Raw genomic sequence first — 25,224 nt, forward strand, 5'->3', positions numbered from 1 at the left:
AAAGAAAACAGTAATACAGTACAGTACAGTACATCGTTTTCTCAGGGGATATCAAGTGTCACTTACAGTATTAGGCCAAAGACCACAATATATTGACTCAAGGTCAGTCTGGTATTTTGACAGAAAAAAAACAGGAAGTATTCGTGTAGCCAGCTGGTGGTAATTGTAGTTGAATGAGCAGAGCTCAATGTGGCAGTGAAGGACGGACGCCCTGAGACAGAGAAATTCGCGGTGGAACTGTTTTCAATTAAAACTATTTATGCCACGACGAGAGAAATAGCTTACACTGACTGAAAGTATAGGAATATAGTGGACTGGAGAAGCACACTCCTGGTCCTTTAAAAAAATCTTTAATAAAAGTGTAAATCCAAGCGACCCGATAGCTTTCACACAAGGGCGTGTGTGGGTCTCGGGAGCACTGGGTCGCTTTTTATCCCTTGCATGTTGTTACTGTATATATTTGATATTTTTGCATCACTTGGATCCGGAGGATTTGCTTGAGGATGGGGTGCACCCTGAGCACGGACGATAAGGCGGCGGTGGAGCGCAGTAAAATGATCGACAGGAATTTGCGGGACGACGGGGAGAAAGCCGCAAGAGAGGTCAAGCTACTGCTCCTCGGTAAGGGAAGTGGTTGTCCTTGCTTCGTCCCGCAACGTGATACATTGTGGGACGAAACAATGGTTATCCGTGAACTTCAATGACTGCAATATTATATGCGATTGCGACATTGTAACTAAATGTCAAACGCACTATTTACAGTGATATACAATTGGTCTGCATACATATAATGGCAACAATTTGAATTGAGAATTATTGCACGATTTCATACAATTCCGCATAGCAGACAAGCTGTCGTCATCAAAACATTGTCAACTTTTGCATAGGCTACCTTGAAATCACAAAGCACATTGGCTACAGTGGATTGCCTAATTAACAAAAGTTGAAGAGTCATTTCCGATTTAGCATATAGGCAGAACAAATGTTGTGGTCCACGCTGGCTCATCAGTTCCAGCCTTCGGTGTGTGACCACCCATGCAGGCAGTTGCAACAAAGTACCCCTTTTGTTACGCTTATCCAGCAACACAAATGGTTTCTATGGGCCATATGCATTGGCTTAATCCTCCCAGTATTTGACACCTTGTCGCCTGTCAGCAGCATTGTGTTTGAATGCTAAGTCCAGCTGAGTGCATATGATGTTATCAATTTGGTAATTAGCCCAGAAACTGTTGGAATAAAGAATTGCAAGTACTATACTATGTTCAAAACATTTTTGTTTGAGACTTAATCACCTTTTTTGCTACTTCAGGCATAGATGTAGGCTGTTTATGATTCCACCATTGCTTAGATAAAGGGGTCTAAATTAAACTTGAGGTTCTTTCTTACCGCTACCCTCATTGGTTGGTGGAATAGTGGATGGACTTATCCCTGAGCGTAGCCTACTGCACAATATGTTTAGCCTAAAATCAATTAAAACCGTGGACATTCCATTGACAAACAAACGAGCCCATTCCCTGGACAGAAACTAGTGATTGTTTTTGAAATACTGCTCTACCATCCATTCCATTGGGGAAGAGAGCTCTAGAGTTGACACGCATGTCATATCATATTTTCATGTTGAATATTGGTCACAAGGACTGGATGTGCCATCTCTATTAATACGGGTATTCTTCACTGATGCCATGAGCGAGAACGGCTGTCCTTAAAATGCCTGTATAACTGTAGGCCTGTCAGTAGATGGCTATGAAAGCTTTTGGCGAGGACATTGTCCCTGTTCTGTTTTTCTGCTATTTTCTTCTGGTTTTACATGTTGATATTTACCATTTATAAACTGGGTGGTTAGACCACTGAATGCTGATTGGCTGACCACGGGTATGACAAAACATTTATTTTTACTGTTCTAATTACATTGGAAAGTTTATAATAGCAATAAGGCACTTCGGAGGTTTGTATGGTTATATGGTATAAACCTCTTCCTTGTTGTTGAGAGCCTAGGCTACATTCATCTGTCTTGCTATGAATGATGAAACTGATTTGAAGCAAGTCGGGTCAAGTACTATGGCTGCAGGCCGCGACTTAGGTCTCCAAATATTCCTCTGAGTGAAATTATAAAGTTTGTGTATAGTCAATTCCAGACCTGTGACATCCAATATTTTGAAAATGGTCTCTCCCAGTATCATATACAGAACAAAAATATAAACACAACATGTAAAGTGACATTTTCCATACGCACAAAAAGCTTTTCTCTAAAATGTTTCTCTAAAACTAAATCCCTATTAGTGAGCATTTCTCCTTTGTCAAGACAATCCATCCATCTGACAGGTGTGGCATATCAATAAGCTGTATTAAACAACATGATCACTACACAGGTACACCTTGTGCAGGGGACAATAAAAGGACACTCTAAAATGTACAGTTTTGTCACACAACACAATCTCACAGATGTCTCAACTTTTGAGGGAGTGTGCAATTGGCATGCTTGACTGCAGGAATGTCCACCAGAGCTGTTGCCAGAGAATTTAATGTTAATTTCTCTACCATAAGCTGCCTCCAACAGTTTTAGATAATTTGGCAGTACATCCAACCGGCCTCATAACCGCAGGCCATGTGTAACCATGGCAGCCCAGGCCCTCCACATCTGGCTTCTTCACCTGCGGGGTAGTCTGAGACCAGCCATCTGGACAGCTGATGAAACGGTGGGTTTGTACAACACAATCATTTCTGACCAAACTGTCAGAAACCGTCTCAGGGAAGCTCCCCTGCATGCTCGTCATCCTCACCACTTTACCTTACTGCAGTTTGGCCTTGTAACTGACTTCAGTGGGCAGATGCTCACCTTTCATGGCCACTGGCATGCTGGAGAAGTGTGCTCTTCATGGATGAATCCCAGTTTCAACTGTTCCGGGCAGATGGCAGACAGCGTGTATAGCATTGTGTGGGTGAGCGGTTTGCGATGGCAATGTTGTGAACAGAGGGCCCCAATGGTGGGGTTATGGTATGGGCAGGCATAAGCTTACGGACAACGAACACAATTACCTTTTATCAATGACAATTTGAATGCACAGAGAAACTGTGACGAGATCCTGAGGCCCATTGTTGTGTCATTCATCTGCCACCATGACCTCATGTTTCCACATGATAATACACAGACCCATGTGGCAAGGATCTGTACACAATTCCTGGAAGCTGAAAATGTCCCAGTTTTACCATGGACTGCATACTCACCGGACATATCATCCATTGAGCATGTTTGGGATGCACTGGATCGCGTACGGACGACCGCGTGTTCCAGTTACGACAATATCCAGCAACTTCACACAGAGCAGTGGGACAACATTCCACAGGCCACAATCAACAGCCTGATCAACTCTATGCTTAGGAGATGTGTTGCATTGTGTGAGGCCAATGGTGGTCACACCAGATACTGACTGGTTTTCTGATCCACGCCCTTACCTTTTTTTTAAGGTATCTGTGACCAACAGATACATATCTGTATTCCCAGTCGTGAAATCCATAGATTAGGGCCTAATTTATTTATTTAAATTGACTGATTTCCTCCTATTAACTGTAACTCAGTGAAATCTTAGAAATTGTTGCATTTCTATTTTTGTTCAATGTATTAATAAGAAAAAGAAATGGTCTCTCCCAATATCATACAAAGCAATACAAATAGGTGCTACGTACATGTTGTTGCTTCATTGATGATCACGCTCTCCGAGGCCGACACGAGTAAGGTCTTTAATCAGGTAAACGGAGAGTCCGGAGAGTATTCCAGGGCTCATTTTCAGGGAATGTCCAAATCAGCTGGCAGGCATATTCCCATATTCAGCTGGCAGGCATTATTTTCAACTTCTCCTCGTCCCAGTCTGTAATCCCCACATTTTAAGATGACTTCCATCATTCTGTATTCATGAAGTGCTTTGAAAGGCTGGTTATGGCACACATCAACTCCATCATTCCAGACACCCTAGACCCACTCCAATTTGCACACCACTCAAATAGATCAGTAGAAGATGCTATCATAATTGCACACCATACTGCCCTCACCCACCTAGATAAGAGGAATGCCTATGTAAGAATGCTGTTCATTTACTACAGCTCAGCGTTCGATGCCATTTTCCCCTCAAAGCTCATCACCAAGCTTAAGACCCTGGGACTAAACACCTCCCTCTGTAACTGGATCCTGGACTTCCTGACGGACTGACCCCGGGCTGCCACGCTCACCCTCAATATGTGGGCCCCGCAGGGGCCTGTTTATAGTCCCCTCCTGTAGTCCCTGTTCACCCACGACTGCATGACCACTCACGACTCCAACACCAAGTTTGCAGATGACATGACTGTGGTAGGCCTGATCACCGGCGATGAGGAGACAGCCTACAGGTAGGAGGTCAGTGACCTGGCAGTGTGGTGCAAGGATAACAACCTCTCCCTCAACATCACGAAGTTGAAAAGTTTTGGCATAGGCCCTCAAAGTTCTACAGCTGCACCATTGAGAGTAGATGTCGATCGATTAATTGGAATGGCCGATTTAATTAGGGCCGATTTCAAGTTTTCATAACAATCGGAAATCAGTATTTTTGGACACCCGATTTTTTTTTCTTTTTTCTGTTGAAATATATATACATTTTTTTACACCTTTTTATTTAATCTTTATTTAAATAGGCAAGTCAGTTAAGAACACATTCTTATTTTCAATGACGGCCTAGGAACGGTGGGTTAACTGCCTCGTTCAGGGGCAGAGCGACAGATTTTCACCTTGTCAGCTCGGGGGATCCCATCTTGCAACCTTATAGTTAACTAGTCCAACGCAATAACGACCTGCCTCTCTCTCTCGTTGTACTCCACAAGGAGACTGCCTGTTATGCAAATGCCGTAAGCCAAGGTACGTTGCTAGCTAGCATTAAACTTGTCTTATAAAAAACAATCAATCATAATCACTAGTTAAATACACATGGTTGATGATATTACTAGATATTATCTAGCGTGTCCTGCGTTGCATATAATCTGACTAAGCATACAAGTATCTGAGTATCTGACTGAGCGGTGGTAGGCAGAAGCAGGCGAGTAAGCATTCAATTCAAACAGCACTTTCGGGCATTTTGCCAGCAGCTCTTCGTTGTGCTTCAAGCGTTGCGCTGTTTATGACTTCAAGCCTATCAACTCCCGAGATGAGGCTGGTGTAACCGATGTGAAATGGCTAGCTAGTTAGCACGCGCTAATAGCGTTTCAAACGTCACCCGGTCTGAGCCTTGGAGTGGTTGTTTCCCTTGCTCTGCATGGGTAACGCTGCTTCGAGGGTGGCTGTTGTCGTTGTGTTCCTGGTTCGAGCCCAGGGAGGAGCGAGGAGAGGGACGGAAGCTATACTGTTACACTGGCAATACTAAAGTGCCTATAAGAACATCCAATAGTCAAAGGTATACATGAAATACAAATGGTATAGAGAGAAATAATCCTATAATTCCTATAATAACTACAACCTAAAACTTCTTACCTGGGAATATTGAAGACTCATGTTAAAAGGAACCACCAGCTTTCATATGTTCTCATGTTCTGAGCAAGGAATTTAAACGTTAGCTTTCTTACATGGCACATATTGCACTTTTACTTTCTTCTCCAACACTTTGTTTTTGCATTATTTAAACCAAATTGAACACGTTTCATTATTTATTTTGAGGCTAAATTGATTTTATTGATGTATTATATTAAGTTAAAATAAGTGTTCATTCAGTATTGTTGTAATTGTCATTATTACAAATAAATAATTAAAAAAAACCGGCCGATAAATCGGTATCGGCTTTCTTGGTCCTCCAATAATCGGTATCGTCATTGAAAAATCATAATCGGTCGACCTCTAATTGAGAGCATTGTGACTGACTGTGTCACTGCTTGCTATGGCAATAGCACCGCCCTCGATTGCTTGGTGCTACAGAGGGTGGTGCGGACAGCCCAGTACATCAAAAAGGCAGAGCTCCCTGCCATCCAGAATCTCTATAGCAGGCGGTGTGACTCGAAGGCCCGGAAAATCATTACTCCAGCCACCCAAGCCATAGACTGTTTTCTCTGCTTCCGCAAGGCAAGCGGTGCCGGTGCATCGAGTCTGACACCAACAGGCTCCTGAAGAGTTTCTATCCCCAAGCCATAAGACTGCTAAATGGTTAACAGAATGGATAGACAGACTAAATGAGTTGACCCTGTCTATGCACACTCATAGGACTCTGCACGCACACTAACACTCCAACGCAGACACATTTATATGGACTACACACGCGCAAACACACTTGCATACAATCATCATTTATGCTGCTGCTACTTAAAAAAAAATCATATCTCCTGATGCCTTGTCACCTTATTCCTATTAGTAATATGATCTTGGCACTTTGTCAGTTTCCAACAAACTTTAAGGTGTATTACCACCACTGACTGGAGTGCGGACTGCAGTTCCTCTTTCAATCACCCACATGGCTATATGCTCCTAAAAACCAATGAGGATATGGGAGAGGTGGGACATGCAGCATGTCAAAAATCTAACTAAGTTCATATGTACGTGTCAATTTATTTTGAAACGCAAGGTCAGCTTGTTAGAGTTTGCAAGAAGGGCATTTCACTGTACTTGTGCGCGTGACATTGAAACTTGTTTGCACGTTGGCACCCTGACCTGCTTCCTGTGTCAGCCATTCAGGTTGGTAACCAGGTAACACACGCAGCCTTGTCAGATGACCGTGAGATATGCTAATAGAGGAGCAACAGGAAGGAATGTTCTAGATCAGGTCTAAACCCTAACACTCATTATGAATTTAGAAGGTGTACTCATGGAGAGGAAAAATATGTTTGGTTGCTGTTTGATTACATATTAGTCTCTTCAGTTACTATCCTATCACAAAAGTCTAAATTCCTCTCATCTGCCTCCTAGCCGCCCCACTAAACTTACTTTGTTTAATTACATCCTGGTCAAGAGGTCACAGCCATATCAGTGATGCTGATGGTGCATACATCTGTACAGGCAGCGCCTCCAGAAACGGTGGTGAATATTGACTACTAAATCACTTCAAGGACACCAACCATCAAACGTCCGTGTTTTACATTGTGTGGCGTTGATGGCCTGACTATGTCTGTGCTGTGGACTTCATGGGGGGTGGCATACGGTAGGATGCACGCACGCATAAAACAATTGTTGCGTTGTCCAGATGCATGTAAGCATTTAATTGGCCAGTGTATACCATGTGTATCCTGTACATGCGGCTAATAACACACACACACACACACAGCATAATGAGCACTCTGTCAGCAGAGTATACCAACATCCTGCTGTCAGAGGAACAATCATTTGTATGAGGAGTGCTATGAATGTTTGGGTGTATGCTGTCAAGTCTGTACAAGCAACATCTTGTCTATATTAGGCTGACTAAACCCAACCACATTGGTGTCGAGAGAATTCTGTAGGTGTTCTATGTAACATTTTATGTAAAGCATTACGGGTAGGCCTTTATTTTACAGTACTAATGCTTCCACTTGTATTTCCTGGATGTTTGATAGGAAACTGTCTTTCTTGTACTTCAAATAGTTCAACACATGGTGGTTAATTACCTGTTACCATTCATCACATCTGGTGATTTATGTAGGCCTACTGTAAACTGAAGTGCTTATGAATTATGAGGAATTCAATAGCTTCCACTTCTCCAGCACTGTCCCGTTAGATCTACCACTGTTACTGGTCTCTTCCAGTAAAGTATCGGACTCCATAGAGTTTGAGGAAACATTCTATTATCCATTGGTCTGGATGTGGGCAGATGAATCCAGCTGATTTAGCTACATGAATCCCTGATTGGTTAATTAATGCTACTGTAACTTCCTGGGTTCCCTTGTGAGTCACTCAGAGGCTCAACAGCTCCCGATGGTAACGAGGAAAAGAGAGGGGGATGGTGCCAACTCAAGTCGCTAATGTGGTGCCGCTAATGTGGTTCCTGGAGAGTGAGCCAGGCCCAGCCGTAAGCCCGTTCAGCTCTGTCCCCTGTCTCTCAGCCGTGTCCCTCGCTCCCTCTCAGCCGTGTCCCTCGCTCCCTCTCAGCCGTGTCCCTCGCTCCCTCTCAGCCGTGTCCCTCGCTCCCTCTCAGCCGTGTCCCTCGCTCCCTCTCAGCCGTGTCCCTCGCTCCCTCTCAGCCGTGTCCCTCGCTCCCTCTCAGCCGTGTCCCTCGCTCCCTCTCAGCCGTGTCCCTCGCTCCCTCTCAGCCATGTCCCTCGCTCCCTCTCAGCCGTGTCCCTCGCTCCCTGTTTACCAGGACAGCCTGGCCAGAGGACTGTATGCCCTGGCCAGCCTAACTGAAACCCAGGCAGGACAGGCCCTGGTTTCTTCTAGTGACCCAGACAGATGACCCCTCGGCTCAATTGAAAGCCCTCCTCAACTCCGTGACAGGCAGAGAGAGCGAGAGAGAGAGAGAGTGGGAGGAACTCCAAAAGCTATTATCCCCACCCTAGTGTTATATAAATGCTCCAACTAAATCATAATTTAAGATTAAAATACAACAGAGCTGTCATTTGGAATGAAGACCTGATTGTAGCCAATCCCACCACAGCACTTTGAAAAACGTTCCTTCATTGTTGACATGCATTCCATTCATGTCCTCTTTTCACTCTGTGGAAAACCACCGTGGGGCAATTTCTAGGAGAGATGGGTTGGATGGTTGGTGGGCTTTAGAAGTACTGTTCTATAAACGTCCATTTTGTTTGCAGGCCTCAACAATTTCTTAAATTTCTTCAGTCGTTTCCCAACCGCCAGAAAGCAGCTGCCTCACTGTGGTTTTGGTCTGGCTCTTTCATGGGTGTATCAAATTGTGGGTGGGTAACATGACTCTGTCTATCCCAGCCCATGAGGTCCACTTTTCTGTCTCTACTTTCTCTAATGGCCCATATGGCTCAAATCAGACTTTAAAGTTACTGGGGTGGGGCCACACCCCTATGACATCACTAGAGTTGAAGGATAGGGCAAGGTCAGTTAGGCAAACAAACGTTCCAGTCTGGACTGACTTAAAGAAATGTCATAAGCGAACAGTACCTTGGCGATATCATCCAATAATTATTCCTATGACTTGCTAGCATACATTTTGTTGACCCTATGCAGGGTTTTGTGTTCCATATTGAGAAATCAAGTGTGTCGGTCAGACAGTAAAACATATCTAGAGGGAGGGTTCAGTGAACACACAACGGCCTGTAAAGAGGGTATGTTTATTCTAGATTGAGAGGCAGCCAGACAGTGTGGTAGGGAGTTAAATGCTGTGTTGTGACGCTGCCTTGGCACCGAGGCCCTTAGCAGAAGGAGGGAGGTGACTTTACCTGCTGCCAATGCTGTGTGTCTGTGTGCGCGCACGTTTGTTTTTATGTGTGTTACAGTGCACGTGTGTCTGCTGTCTCGTAGTCCCTCTGGGGTTCTTAGTTTTTGGCTCCTGAGCAATGAGACATGTTAGTCCTCTCCTCTCTGGGGCCAGGACCACAGCAGTGACATGTAATTAAAACAATTTGTCCTCCGGTGAAAGCCATTCCATTAGGCTGAACAGTAGGAGGTACTTGCCTGGCTTGCACACTGTTAAAACACACACATTCTCACACACACTCTGTATCAGCATGCTCTAAGGCTCTGGAGAAAGGCTTGTCCACAGGAATTCACTTCTACATGTTGGTTTCCTGTTCTCTTCTTCGTTAGGGAAAGTTCCAGGCCCCTAAGTTTCACTTGCCACAACGAGAAGCCCTGACGTAGTGTGTGTGTGGTGCGGCGTGCATGTGCTCATTGTCTTGCTGTATTGCAATACTAGCTGGTTCTTGTGAGATGGGAAGGTTAGGTGTTACAGAAATAGCTTCCTCCTGGCAACTCAGATGGGTGTTGGAACAGTTCTGAATAAACAGTAAAGAACTTTAATCACACTATTAGCAACAACATTGTATTAAAATGTGATATACTACTTTGGTAATGGCGTTTGTAATTACACAACATGAGTTGGGACTTTCTTATTCCACTACTGAACTTCTATAGAATTAAAAAGTAATACTAATGAGTAAAGTTTAGACTGACATGGCTACAGTTCCCCTTTTTTCTGACTGTGTTTGTGTCCATGCTGAGCAACCCCTATGGGAAGGGGGACTTAGCAAGCCCACGAAACAAGTGAAAACATCATGAGTTTGTTTACAGGGTCAACCCATATTTCCCAGTGGTCTGACTCTCCCCGAGTGGAAACGTCCTTTTATGTCAAGGAGGAGGGGCCTGCCTTAGTCAATCTCCATGACACATCCTCTACTTATGCGTCATTTTGGGGACATTTTCCTATCAATAATACATGCCCTGGCTATGGAGATGAGCCATCGCTACACAACCGCCACCAACCCTCCTCAGGTGACCGTGTGGCGAGCGCTTTGGTACCGGACCCGGTTGCCATGGCAGTGTGACGGAGGCACGGAGCCCCTAGCAGCAGCCAGGTCCAAGCAACGCTTGTTCTGTGTTCCCGGCCTTTCTCATAGGAGTATTGCCAATCACCTCTCCACCTCTCACTCATTGGCTGCTAGCTTGTCTCTTGTCCCTGTGTGAGTGGTTTACACAGCCTATCAGTCAGTAATGTGTCATTTCAATATAGAAGGCTTGTACCATCTTGAAGTAACACAATATGTGCTCATAGGCCCTTTAAGGCAAACTGGTTACAACTAGGGATCGTTGTCTTTCTGGTGGTATAGCAGAGCTGACAACTAACTCATTTAATGTACAAAGACCCAATGACCCGATTATTAACTGGTTGATAGCAGCGTTGTGTTGATAGTGTGTTCGTGGTTGCTGGGAACTTCTGCAGGCTGCATGCTTCACTGCGGTTAATGTAGATGATGACTGTACTGCCTGTGATTTGGCCTTTGCAATAATACTGAGGATACTGTATTCACCTCTGTCCCTTCACTGTACTCCCACCGCACTCACTCACACACACACTCTCTCACTCATCACTCTGCACTCTCTGAATGTTACGGAGTTTTGCTATGGTGCTGTTCATTCAGTGATTCTTGCAATGCTGCCTGGGATGTGTCGTTGGTTCCTGCTGCAGTAGGTAGTTAGCGCTGCTGTCAAAATGTGCTCATAAAGGGAGCGGTGGGGAGGGTCTGTATTAGAGGTCGACCGATTAATTGTAAAGATTTCAAGTTTTCAAAACAATTGGAAATCGGTATTTTTGGGCGCCGATAGTGACCATTATTTTTTTATGTATACCTTTATTTAACTAGGCAAGTCGGTTAAGAACACATTCTTATTTTCAATGACGGCCGAGGAACGGTGGGTTAACTGCCTCGTTCTGGGGCTGAACGACAGATTTTCACATTGTCAGCTCGGGGGATCCAATCTTGCAACTTTACAGTTAACTAGTCCAATTCTATAACCACCTGCCTCTCGTTGCACTCCACAAGGTTACGTGAATGCAGTAGAAGGTAAGTTGCTAGCTAGCAATAAACTTATCTTATAAAAAACAATCCATCAATCATAATCACTAGTTTTAGCTACACATGGTTGATGATATTACTAGTTTATCTAGCGTGTCCTGCGTTGCATATAATCTATGCAACTCTGGGGGATGATTTAACAAAAGAGCATTTGCAAAAAAAGCACAATCGTTGGACGACTGTACCTAACCATAAACACCAATGCCTTTCTTAAAATCAATGCACAGAAGTATATATTTTTAAACCTGCATATTTAGCTAAAAGAAATCCAGGTTAGCAGGCAATATTAACCAGGTGAAATTGTGTCACTTCTCTTGCGTTCATTGCACACAGAGTCAGGGTATATGCAACAGTTTGGGCTGCCTGGCTCATTGCGAACTAATTTGCCAGAATTTTACGTAATTATGACAACATTGAAGGTTGTGCAATGTAATAGGAATATTTAGACTTAGGGATACCACCCGTTAGATTAAAATACCGAACGGTTCCGTATTTCACTGAAATAATAAACGTTTTGTTTTCGAAATTATAGTTTACGGATTCGACCATATTAATGACCTATGGCTCGTATTTCTATGTGTTATCTTATAATTAAGTCTATGATTTGACAGAGCAGTCTGACTGAGCGATGGCAGGCAGCAGCAGGCTCGTAAGCATTCATTCAAACAGCACTTTAGTGCGTTTTGCCAGCAGCTCTTCGCAAGCACAGCGCTGTTTATGACTTCAAGCCTATCAGCCTAATGGCTGGTGTAACCAATGTGAAATGGCTAGCTAGTTAGCGGGGTGCGCTCATAGCATTTCAATCGTCACTCGCTCTGAGACTTGGAGTAGTTATTCCCCTTGCTCTCCGCGGCTTTTGTGGAGCGATGGGTAACGCTGATTTGAGTGTGGCTGTTGTCGATGTGTTCCTGGTTCGAGCCCAGGTAGGGGCGCGGAGAGGGACGGAAGCTATACTGTTACACTGGCAATACTAAAGTGCCTATAAGAACATCCAATAGTCAAAGGTAAATTAAATACAAATGGTATAGAGATAAATAGTCCTATAAATACTATATGAACTACAACCTAAAAACCTCTTACCTTGGAATATTGAAGTCTCATGTTAAAAGGAACCACAAGCTTTCATATGTTCATATGTTCTGAGCAAGGAATTTAAACGTTAGCCTTCTTACATGGCACATATTGCACTTTTACTTTCTTCTCCAACACTTTGTTTTTGCATTATTTAAACCAAATTGAACACGTTTCATTATTTATTTGAGGCTAAATTGATTTTGATATATTATATTAAGTTAAAATAAGTTAATTCAGTATTGTTGTAATTGTCATTATTACATACATTTGAAAAAATTGGCAGATTTGAATCGGTATCGGCTTTTTTTGGTCCTCTAATTATCGGAATCAGCGTTGAAAAAAATCATAATTGGTCGACCTCTAGTCTGTATCAACCGGACGGCGGCAGAGCAACGCTGTGGGTCAGAGATGTCAATACAGAAACACAGGAAGGGAAATGATCAGTGTGTTTGACCACCTCGGGGTTCTCCACTACGCTCCAATTAAAATGGGGTTGGATAATGGCCTGTAATGAGTAGCTCTTTACAATTTGACTTTTCTTTCTCAGTATGTCCGTCAGTGTAATCCCATGTAATCCCATGAAAAAAATATATTTAAAAAATACCAGGCAATCAACATTATGATCATTGTTGGCTTGAAATTCCCCTGCAGATTCGGAACACATCGCTCTTATCGCATAATTGCAATTAGTTCCATTATAGGCTTTGACTGGTTTGGTAAATGTGTTTTCTCTCTCAGGTGCTGGTGAGTCGGGGAAGAGCACAATAGTCAAGCAGATGAAGTGAGTATGTTCCTTCCATTCTTCCAGATGCCATATCTGCCACACCATCAAAACAAACCATTGTTTTTGCCCTTCTGTGTGGACAGTTCTCAGAAATGAGTCATTGTTATTGTCCTAGTGCCCCATTCAATTCAGATGCTGTAAACATTGTTACCTGGATAGTGTTATCAATGTTCAGGTTTTTTTCTCCTGTCATTTTATGATGGAAAGGTTGCCATGGGGTTTGGGGTTATTGGTCTACTATTTTTCTGTGTTATTTTTTTGCTGTTAATAAAAATGAACATGTTCTCACAAACAGAAAGTGTTGCTCCATGTTTCTCCTTGTGACTGACTCTTGTTGCTCAATGTTCCTCATGGTGACTGACTGACTGTGTCGTTCCTCATGGTGACTGACTGACTGTGTCGTTCCTCATGGTGACTGACTGTAGTTGTGTTGCTCCGTGTTCCTCGTGGTGGATGACTGTAGTTGTGTTGCTCCGTGTTCCTCGTGGTGGATGACTGTAGTTGTGTTGCTCCGTGTTCCTCGTGGTGGATGACTGTAGTTGTGTTGCTCCGTGTTCCTCGTGGTGGTTGACTGTAGTTGTGTTGCTCCGTGTTCCTCGTGGTGGTTGACTAGTTGTGTTGCTCCGTGTTCCTCGTGGTGGTTGACTGTATTTGTGTTGCTCCGTGTTCCTCGTGGTGGTTGACTGTATTTGTGTTGCTCCGTGTTCCTCGTGGTGGTTGACTGTATTTGTGTTGCTCCGTGTTCCTCGTGGTGGTTGACTGTAGTTGTGTTGCTCCGTGTTCCTCGTGGTGGTTGACTGTATTTGTGTTGCTCCGTGTTCCTCGTGGTGGTTGACTGTATTTGTGTTGCTCCGTGTTCCTCGTGGTGGTTGACTGTAGTTGTGTTGCTCCGTGTTCCACGTGGTGGTTGACTGTAGTTGTGTTGCTCCGTGTTCCTCGTGGTGGATGACTAGTTGTGTTGCTCCGTGTTCCTCGTGGTGGATGACTGTAGTTGTGTTGCTCCGTGTTCCTCGTGGTGGTTGACTGTAGTTGTGTTGCTCCGTGTTCCTCGTGGTGGTTGACTAGTTGTGTTGCTCCGTGTTCCTCGTGGTGGTTGACTGTAGTTGTGTTGCTCCGTGTTCCTCGTGGTGGTTGACTGTATTTGTGTTGCTCCGTGTTCCTCGTGGTGGTTGACTGTATTTGTGTTGCTCCGTGTTCCTCGTGGTGGTTGACTGTATTTGTGTTGCTCCGTGTTCCTCGTGGTGGTTGACTGTAGTTGTGTTGCTCCGTGTTCCTCGTGGTGGTTGACTGTAGTTGTGTTGCTCCGTGTTCCTCGTGGTGGTTGACTGTAGTTGTGTTGCTCCGTGTTCCTCGTGGTGGTTGACTGTAGTTGTGTTGCTCCGTGTTCCTCGTGGTGGTTGACTGTAGTTGTGTTGCTCCGTGTTCCTCGTGGTGGTTGACTAGTTGTGTTGCTCCGTGTTCCTCGTGGTGGTTGACTGTAGTTGTGTTGCTCCGTGTTCCTCGTGGTGGTTGACTGTAGTTGTGTTGCTCCGTGTTCCTCGTGGTGGTTGACTGTAGTTGTGTTGCTCCGTGTTCCTCGTGGTGGTTGACTGTATTTGTGTTGCTCCGTGTTCCTCGTGGTGGTTGACTGTATTTGTGTTGCTCCGTGTTCCTCGTGGTGGTTGACTGTATTTGTGTTGCTCCGTGTTCCTCGTGGTGGTTGACTGTATTTGTGTTGCTCCGTGTTCCTCGTGGTGGTTGACTGTAGTTGTGTTGCTCCGTGTTCCTCGTGGTGACTCACTGACTGACTGTAGTTGTGTTGCTCCGTGTTCCTCGTGGTGACTCACTGACTGACTGTAGTTGTGTTGCTCCGTGTTCCTCGTGGTGACTCACTGACTGTAGTTGTGTTCTTCATGGTGGTTGACTGTAGTTGTGTCCTCCGTCCCATGTGTCAGGATCATCCACGAGGCAGGCTACTCAGAGGAGGAGTGTAAACAGTACAGGGCTGTGGTCTACAGCAACACCATCCAGTCCATCATCGCTGTCATCAGAGCCATGGGACGACTCAAGATCGACTTTGGAGACGCCGCCAGAGCCGTGAGTGGGCTAGACATGATGATGATGATGATGGATTGCATTTATCAAAGCCTTCTGACTAAAATTATAAACACACCCAATCACATGCCCAACACTGATGATGCCATGGCAGTATTATTAATGCTATTGATGGTTATGATGGTAGGAATGATTTTCACAGTGGAACTGATGGTGACGATTTGATGGTAATAGTGATGGTTGTGCTGACGGACTGCTCTCTCACAGGATGATGCGAGACAGCTGTTTGTGCTGGCGGGGTCAGCAGAGGAAGGCTTCATGACGGCGGAGCTGGCTGGGGTCATCAAACGCCTGTGGAAGGACGGAGGGGTACAGGCCTGCTTCAGCCGCTCACGAGAGTACCAGCTCAATGACTCTGCAGCATAGTGGGTCACACACACACACCACCTTGTCCTGCTCACACAGTCTGCTCAGCTTGGTCTGACACACACAGCTCCTGCAGTTTCTCTTCCTCCCTAATTCTCATTCCTCTGCAATAACCAAAGGCCTTGAGCAGTCCATTTATTACAGATGCCCGCCCACTCTCTGGCAGACATGTATATCTCTACTGCCTACAGTCCAGTCTGCTTGGTGTTTCAATCTTGAGTGAGACTGTCAATATTTGTTTTGTGTGGGGGAGTCACCCCTGTAGTAGGACTGTAACACACAGGTTGCAGCATGTCTGCTGATTCCTTAACCTTAGCATTTATCTCATGTAGCTGTCTAACAGCAGATTGGCCAGGGCTGTTGTGTTTACCAAACCCTGGTAGCAAAACACCACAGACAGCAGAGCTAGAAAACATGTCCAAATCCCTTTGTCAGTGGGCAGCGTTTGAGCTCAACTCCCTCGGTTCAGGTTTTTTTTCTGAAGTGGTTGTTCTTTTTTCGTCCGCATTGTGCCACAGCCTTTCCATTAGCCAATGTAGTCACCAGAGGGGCGGCCCCTGCGGTGTCATGAGAAACCCCTCCACCTAGTTTTGGAACGGAACAGACGTCATCGATTGGCTCTCTGGCCTCAAGTGCCGTAGCTGCTGGCTATTTCCAAATCAATACCCAGAATCCTTTTGGGCAGGACTAACACACACACACACACACACCCACAGACCAGCGTCACGTAGCCTGCCGACCGGCCTCCACAGCGAGGCTGCTGACCCCGATCTCTGCTGTTTGTTTGGGTTAAAACACCTGTGCTGAGTAGTGTGTAATTACTGCTGCCATAATCTTTTGGAAGAGTAATACAGGGTAGAGTTTTTGATGTGGGGGGGTTCTACTGTAGATTTACTGTTGAGGAGGGGGCAGGTGTGTGCGACAAGTCCAGAACTGAGCCCTATGTGGACTATTTTTGGAAAGATTGGCTTATAGGGACCATTCTGGGGGGCACTGATAGTGTGGAAGAGAGTTGTAAAAATGTCACTTGTTTTAACCAGTTCAAGATATAGAAGCAGACATGGTTCATGGCCAAACAAGATTTGTTTATTATTTGAATAGCTTATTGTCCTATTGTTCCATTGATGTATGTGAATTGGATGCATTGACTCCCATCTAAAGTTTTTCTCTCTCCCCCTCCCCCCATTCTCCAGTTACTTAAACGATTTGGACAGGATATCCCAAGCCACCTATATCCCGACCCAGCAGGATGTCCTGAGGACCAGAGTCAAAACCACAGGCATTGTGGAGACACATTTCACCTTCAAGGACCTCCACTTCAAGTGAGCACTTCCTCCAAATCCCTTTTTAAGTGTAGTCATATTCCCTACTTTAAACAGGATAACTCAATCTACTTCCCTACTGTGCCTATTGAATCTCTCAAACCCATAGAAATGTCCTTAGTCCAGTGGTTTCATTGTGACTGGATGACAGAGCTGACCATACGACATCAGCAGTGAATCATATATGTTCTAGAATTCCATTGGCTGATGCCAGAGAGGAAAGGGGAACGGTTGGCTCACTGATCCATACCCATATTTCCAGTGTTGTGGATTAGTGAACTACATGTAGTTCAACTAGTAATTGAACTGCATTTTACTGTAGCTTGGTGGTAGTTCTACTAAATTCAAATCTAGGTTGTTTTCTGTAGTTAACTGTCTTACTATGTAGTGGTGTAGCTAACTACTGGAACTACAGTTAGCTACACCATGTAGCGGTGTAGCTAACTACTGGAACTACACACTACCTCTTTACCGTGTAGCTAACTACTGGAACTACACAATACTTATTTACCATGTAGCTTTGTAGCTAACTACTGGAACTACACTACTTCTTTACCATGTAGTGGTGTAGCTAACTACTGGAACTACACACTACTTCTTTACCATGTAGTGGTGTAGCTAACTACTGGAACTACACAATACTTATTTACCATGTAGTGGTGTAGCTAACTACTGGAACTACACAATACTTATTTACCATGTAGCGGTGTAGCTAACTACTGGAACTACACACTACTTATTTACCATGTAGTGGTGTAGCTAACTACTGGAACTACACACTACTTATTTTGCAAAAAGAAAAAATAATACCTGCCTAATTGTCACTTGAAACAGTTTTTTTGTGTTAAATAGGCTAAATTACATATTAAAAGTAACTTTAGTTAAGAAAATTATATTTTCCTTAATTGAAGCATTAGTGTAGCTTTACTTCTTTCAGTGTGAAGTAATTGGTAGCTTGGTAAACTATATTTTCAGAGTAGCTTCCCCAACACCGCATATTTAGTTGTTTGTTCACATCTGTCCCCCACTCCACGTCCAATCGGATAGCAAGCCCTTTAAAAATGCTCTTCCTCAACAGTTTGTTCAGCCAAGCCACTCAGTGCAACTCAGCAGAGAGAACTATGTGGAGCCATTCCAATGCAAACCATATCTAAGTACAGTAGAGCCCCACAGCCGTCTGTGTGCCAATGGGTGGAAATTGGCTCACAAAGCGGGTGACATTATTAGGGCTTGTTCCCTTGGGTTGCGTTAATGTGTTATACAGCTCAAAGTGCAAATTGTTAAGGGTATAAACAAGAATGTTATTTAAAATACAAAAACCTTACATTTAACAAAGTTTATACATTTATACCCCACAAAAAAATATTAAACAATTATACCCTCCCTTCTAAATATTTTATTCTGTGTTGAGCATTTCTACTGTGTACCATCTCTCCACAACACAGAAAAGCCTCCAAAAAAATAAAAATGCATGTATTCTCTGTCATTTCCATCTGGTGACCTGTTTAACCATCTAACACTTAAACCTATGTTTTCCCTAGTGGCCAATGGCCAATAAAGTTGTTTGTCTTGTGTGCGACGTGCATGGAAACATGCTCCGTTTACATTGTCTGGTGCATTATCCTCCACTTCCTCCTCAGGATGTTTGATGTTGGAGGTCAGAGGTCAGAGAGGAAGAAGTGGATCCACTGCTTCGAGGGTGTCACTGCCATCATCTTCTGTGTGGCGCTCAGCGACTATGACCTGGTGCTGGCTGAGGATGAGGAGATGGTGAGTTCCTGTCCAACCAATGGACATGAAATAAGTGTACATGTACAGTACCAGTCAAAAGTTTGGAAACACCTACTCATTCAAGGGTTTCTTTATTTTTACTATTTTCTACATTGTAGAATACCAGTGAAGACATCATAACTATGGAATCATGTAGTAACCAAAAAAGAGTTAAACAAATCTAAATATATTTTAGATACTTCAATGTAGCCACCCTTTGCCTTGATGACAGCTTTGTACACTCTTGGCATTCTCTTAACCAGCTTCACTTGGAATGCTTTTCCAACTGTCTTTAAGGAGTTCCCACATATGCTGAGCACTTGTTGGCTCAAAGGACTGATTTCTACCTGTCTAATGTCCATTGCTCGTGTTTCTTGGCCCAAGCAAGTCTCTTCTTATTGGTGTCCTTTAGTAGTGGTTTCTTTGCAGCAATTTGACCATGAATGCCTGATTTCAGTCTCCTCTGAACAGTTGATGTTGAGATGTCTGTTACTTGAACTCTGTGAAGCATTTATTTGGACTGCAATTTCTGAGGCTAGTAATTCTAATATACGTATCCTCTGCAGCAGAGGTAACTCTGGGCCTTCCTTTCCTGTGGCAGTTTCATCATAGTGTTTGATGGTTTTTGCGACTGCACTTGAAGAAACTTTCGATGGTCTATCGTTTCTCTTTGCTTATTTGAGCTGTTCTTGCCATATAATGGATTTGGTCTTTTACCAAATAGGGCTATCTTCTGTATACCACCCCTACCTTGTCACAACACAACTGATTGGTCCAAACACATTAAGAAGGAAAGAAAATCCACAAATTATCTTTTCACAAGCCACACCTGTTAATTGAAATGCATTCCAGGTGAACACCTCATGAAGTTGGTTGAGAGAATGCCAAGAATGTGCAAAGCTATCAAAGCAAAGAGTCCCTACTTTGAAGAATCTCAAATATAAAATATGTTTTGATTTGTTTAACACTGTTTTGTTTACTACGTGATTCCATATGTGTTATTTCATAGTTTTGATGTCTTCACTATTATTTTGTCAGGAAAACTCTGGAATGAGTAGGTATGTCCAAACGTTTGACTGGTATTGTGTATCTGTATGAAACCAGCCAAGTCCTGAACAAATAAATTGTTCTCAATATAATATTTACTTTGAACATGCATTTTATTGCTGGACTAAGCTTCATTCTGGGTCTGTGAAACTGTCTCTACAAGTCCAAACATGTTTCTGAGAAGATCTCGATAGTCTAAATAGGCTTTCTCTCCTCAACTCCTTTCCTTCATCTGCACTGATCTGAAAACATAGGATTAAAGCAATATGTTGGACATCCTAGCAGGTGTTTGCTTTCACCTGTCCCGTTTTTCCACATCAGTGCAGGATAGTCTAGTGGTTAAGAGCGTTGGACTAGTAACCGGAATGTTGCAAGTTCAAACCCCGAGCTGACAAGGTACAAATCTGACGTTCTGCCCCTGAACAGGCAGTTAACCCACTGTTCCTAGGCCGTCATTGAAAATAAGAATTTGTTCTTAACGGACTTGCCTAGTTAAATAAAGGTAAAAAAATAAATAAAATGAAGGCCTGTAGCTCGAAGCCCCACAAAAACCATTGTCCAATGTTGCCGTTTTCTCTCCCCAGAACCGGATGCACGAGAGCATGAAGCTGTTTGACTCCATCTGCAACAACAAGTGGTTCACAGACACCTCCATCATCCTCTTCCTCAACAAGAAAGACCTGTTTGAGGAGAAGATCAAGAAGAGTCCTCTAACTATCTGTTACCCAGAATACGCAGGTACAGTAACACAGCCAACCAGCCATGGTAGACTGTCTATTGAATGATTGGTGATGAGTGTTTGACTTATCACTGGAGTTGTCTGTACATTTTCTATGATTTCTTTGTCATTTGCACAACTGAACAAATAGAACTGAATGTCTCCATGAGTGGAAAGAGGATCTCATATAAACATATAGCGCCGGTAATATAGTTACTGAACATATGCAGATGGTATGTTCCACCGCATCAGTGTTGTGACAGGACACGTTCAACAGACATTAGTCACTTCTACCTTTTTAAAGAGACCAACGAGAACAACACAAATAGTGGAAAGCCAGGAGGCAGGACATATTGTTTCTCTATCACCTGTCCCTCCATAACACCACAGGGAGGATATCCCATTTCAACACAGTTCCCATGTGGTCACTTCCTGTTTAATTGTGTTGTCTATACTGGGGAGTATAAGAAATGTTGATCTTTTGTTTCATGGTTGGTTTCTAATTTTATTTTGTATGGATGACATATGCTTGTTGTGAACAGTTGAAGTCGGAAGTTTACATACACCTTAGCCAAATTCCTGACATTTAATCCTCGTAAAAAAATCCCTGTCTTAGGTCAGTTAGGATAACCACTTTATTTTAAGAATGTGAAATGTCAGAATAATAGTGTAGAGTGATTTTATTTTAGCTTTTATTTCTTTCATCACATTCCCAGTGGGTCAGAAGTTTACATACACTCAATTAGTATTTGGTAGCATGGCCTTTAAATTGTTTAACTTGGGTCAAACATTTCGGTAGCCTTCAATAAGCTTCCCACAGTAAGTTGGGTGAATTTTGTCCCATTCCTCCTGACAGAGCTGGTGTAACTGAGTCAGGTTTGTAGGCCTCCTTGCTCACATGCTTTTTCAGTTCTGCCCACAAATGTTCTATAGGATTGAGGTCAGGGCTTTGTGATGGCCACTCCAATACCTTGACTTTGTTGTCCTTAAGGCATTTCACCACAACTTTGGAAGTATGCTTGGGGTCATTGTCCATTTGGAAGACCCATTTGCGACCAAGCTTTAACTTCCTGACTGATGTCTTGAGATGTTGCTTCAATATATCCACATAATTTTCCTGCTTCATGATGCCATCTATTTTGTGAATTGCACCAGTCCCTCCTGCAGCAAAGCACCCCCACAACATGATGCTACCACAGCCATGCTTCACGGTTGGGATGGTGTTCTTCAGCTTGCAAGCCTCCCCGTTTTCCTCCAACATAACAATGGTCATTATGGCCAAAAAGTTATATTTTTGTTTCATCAGACCAGAGGACATTTTCTCCAAGAAGAACGATCTTTGTCCCCATGTGCAGTTGCAAACCGTAGTCTGGCTTTTTTATGGCGGTTTTGGAGCAGTGGCTTCTTCCTTGCTGAGCGGCCTTTCAGGTTATGTTGATATAGGACTCGTTTTACTGTGGATGTAGATATTTTTGTACCTGTTTCCTCCAGCATCTTCACAGGGTCCTTTGCTGTTGTTCTGGGGATTGATTTGTACTTTTCGCACCAAAGTACATTCATCTCTAGAAGACAGAACTCCTTCCTGAGCGGTATGATGGCTGCGTGGTCTCATGGTGTTTATACTTGCGTACTATTGTTTGTACAGATGAACGTGTTACCTTCAGGTGTTTGGAAATTGCTCCCAAGAATGAACCAGACTTGTGGAGGTCTACAATTTCTTTCTGAGGTCTTGGCTGATTTCTTTAGATTTTCCCATGATGTCAAGCAAAGAGCCACTGAGTTTGAAGGTAGGCCTTGAAATACATCCACAGGTACACCTCCAATTGACTCAAATTATGTCAATTAGGCTATCAGAAGCTTCTAAAGCCATGACATAATTTTCTGAAATTTTCCAAGCTGTGTAAAGGCACAGTATGTAAACTTCTGACCCACTGGAATTCTCATACAGTGAAATAATCTGTCTGTAAGCAATTGTTAGAAAAATGACTTGTGTCATGCACAAAGTAGATGTCCTAACCGACTTGCCAAAACTATAGTTTGTTAACAAGAAATTTGTGGTGTGGTTGAAAATTGAGTTTTAATGACTCCAACCTAAGTGTATGTAAACTTCCGACTTCAACTGTATATACTGTCTTAACTATGGGATGAATTCTAACTTGCTCTTCAATTCTCACTTAGTCTCCTATTAACATCAATTCATGACATAGTGAGAATGACTGAAGCAGAGGTTGGGATTCATCCCTTATGAGGAACACCATTAGAAATGTGGGGGTTTTCTTGTCTTGCGGCCAGGCTCCAACACATACGAGGAAGCTGCGGCCTACATCCAGTGTCAGTTTGAGGACCTGAACAAGAGGAAGGACACCAAAGAGATCTACACCCACTTCACCTGCGCCACCGACACCAAGAACGTGCAGTTTGTCTTCGATGCTGTCACTGACGTCATCATCAAGAACAACCTGAAGGACTGTGGACTCTTCTAAGTCCTGGATTTAATCGATGGAAGTTTTCTGGTGAGCCCACCTTTTTTCGTTCCCTTTCTCCATTAGTCTTTCCCTCTGTCTCTCCATTCTCATCGCTTCTCCTTGTGCAACATAGCCCTGCCTACGCACTGCGAACCTGTGAACCTGTGTCCGTATGTGTAGAGTGCTGGGGGATCGATGTTGGCGCTACATGGTTGAGGGCACATGTCTGACTGGTGGCTGCCATGAGTGCTCACAGTGCCAGTGTTGAGGACTTACAAACATACCGTAAGCTCACCCCACAGCGAGCTTCAAATGTCGCAACCACCAGTTCGATTGCTCAAACGGTTGGTATGTGGGAGGTCACGTGTGTTGCGAAGCAGAGGATCACTGGTTCAAGCCCAGTATGGGGACAGGGAGAGTGGAGGAAGCCAAACTGTTAGCAGCACACTGAGATCCGTTACACTAGCATGCTGCAGTCATAGCCAGGGGCGGTTTCAGGCAGGCTGCATCGTGTTGCCCACATTGTGCTAAACTAGTATGCTAGCTTTCCCAGATGGTGAGAGTTATCCTCAGGAGCTCTTGTTGTCGTGTGTATCTCTACCTTCTGAAGACTGGCATCCAACTTAAAACGTTTTAGAATCAATTGAAGTGTTTGAATTGCTCTGCTCCCAGGCTGCATTTGAGATGCAGTTTAACCCTTTCATTATCAACTACTTGTTAAATCTAATCATCTGAAATTAAGGCCCTCTAGAGTCTATTCGGGAGTCTAGTTAAATGCTCTGCTTCGTTAATATGTTTGGGGGATGATCATGGCATGGTCAAACAATATTTTCAGGATATTTGAATGGAACGGCCTTTTGTACTGCCAGGCAGACAATAAGATCTAATGGTGTGTCTTCCTCTATTTCTCTCTCTAGGCGGTGAAAAGCCAGCATAATGTGCATTTTCAGGGAGAAGATCAGGAGAGGAGAATCAACTATGGACCATTGCTGTACTGTATTCCACTTTTAATGGATTTCTTTGTTTTTATCTTGGAACATTTTGAATTTGTGTTTGATGTTTGTCATTGTAAAATCATTTTCACACTTTTCTTTTTTGGAAGAAGCTTGTTTTATTTAGTTCCTTTTTTATGCCCTCTGGAAAAGGAAGCTTGCCTTTTGGTGGAAATATTTATTTTCTCCCTCCCCAATTGTTAGGGGAAAGGGATTTGATTTGAGCTCAGTTTGTTGGTACTGTGCCTTTGCATGTCCTTTTCTCTGCGGTCACTGACCAAATTGCAATTTTTTTGCCTGCTAAAATTGTTCCAACATAAAACGTGAAACGTTTCCTTAGGGATATTAACAATCTTGTGTGCACATTCCCAACCAATTTAGTGGCGGAATTCCCCTTGGTCCAAAGGTGTGTTTGTGTGTGTCTCGATGGTGTCCAACGCAGCCCCGCCCACAGGCTGTCCCATACTGACAAAGGGATGTGGTTTTTAACAGTACACCATATCAAATGTGTATCCAATATGAACCCTAGCTAGGTCAAGGAGCTTACGTTATGCTGTGGAATTAAAGAACAGCTAAACCGGAGTCATATTTTACTGTATATTTTAAGATTTATTTAAGGAGGTTTCGGGGACTTGGTCTCTGCGATCACTGCAGACTCACAGTTGTAAAGCAAAGTAAAAATGGATGGGGAACAAATACATGGTTATGGTCTGTAACCAGCCACAGCTGTTTGTGTGTTCTCCAACAGACGGGGAGCCTTTGTACACTCATTCCCTTATTTTGCTAATAAAACCCTTTACAAACCATTCAGTGAACCTGGTGTCTTCAGTGCTCTCCTGAGTTGCAGTTGGTGAAAAGGGGGAGGGAGTCAACTTACTGCAGGTGAGATTGAGCATTTCCTCTGGTCACCCTCATCTATTCATCTTTATGTCATGTAGTCACCCTCATCTATTCATCCTTATGTCATGTAGTCACCCTCATCTATTCATCCCTGTGTCATGTAGTCACCCTCATTTATTCATCCCTGTGTCATGTAGTCACCCTCATCTATTCATCCCTGTGTCATGTAGTCACCCTCGTCTATTCATCCTTGTGTCATGTAGTCACCCTCGTCTATTCATCCTTGTGTCAT

General features: G+C 43.6%; 1 protein-coding gene across 2 annotated transcripts; it reads left to right on the forward strand.

The window, feature by feature from the left end:
• Positions 1-24,898, forward strand: LOC109879463 (guanine nucleotide-binding protein G(i) subunit alpha-1). Of its 2 annotated transcripts, none has more exons than XM_031797905.1 (9): positions 1-621; positions 13,273-13,315; positions 15,253-15,394; positions 15,620-15,777; positions 16,972-17,100; positions 18,741-18,870; positions 20,502-20,655; positions 22,928-23,148; positions 24,018-24,898. In XM_031797905.1, exons 1-8 carry the CDS (start codon positions 504-506, stop codon positions 23,116-23,118), a joined length of 1,065 nt encoding a protein of 354 aa, XP_031653765.1. In that variant the 5' UTR covers positions 1-503; the 3' UTR covers positions 23,119-23,148; positions 24,018-24,898. The 2 variants fall into 2 exon arrangements, with proteins under 2 accessions (XP_031653765.1, XP_031653766.1); XM_031797906.1 differs by lacking the exon at positions 1-621 and adding an exon at positions 4,785-4,882 and having other exon boundaries at positions 24,018-24,314.
• Positions 24,899-25,224: the final 326 nt, after the last annotated feature.

Source organism: Oncorhynchus kisutch, linkage group LG19, assembly GCF_002021735.2.
Source record: "Oncorhynchus kisutch isolate 150728-3 linkage group LG19, Okis_V2, whole genome shotgun sequence".
Taxonomy (NCBI): Eukaryota; Metazoa; Chordata; class Actinopteri; order Salmoniformes; family Salmonidae; genus Oncorhynchus; species Oncorhynchus kisutch.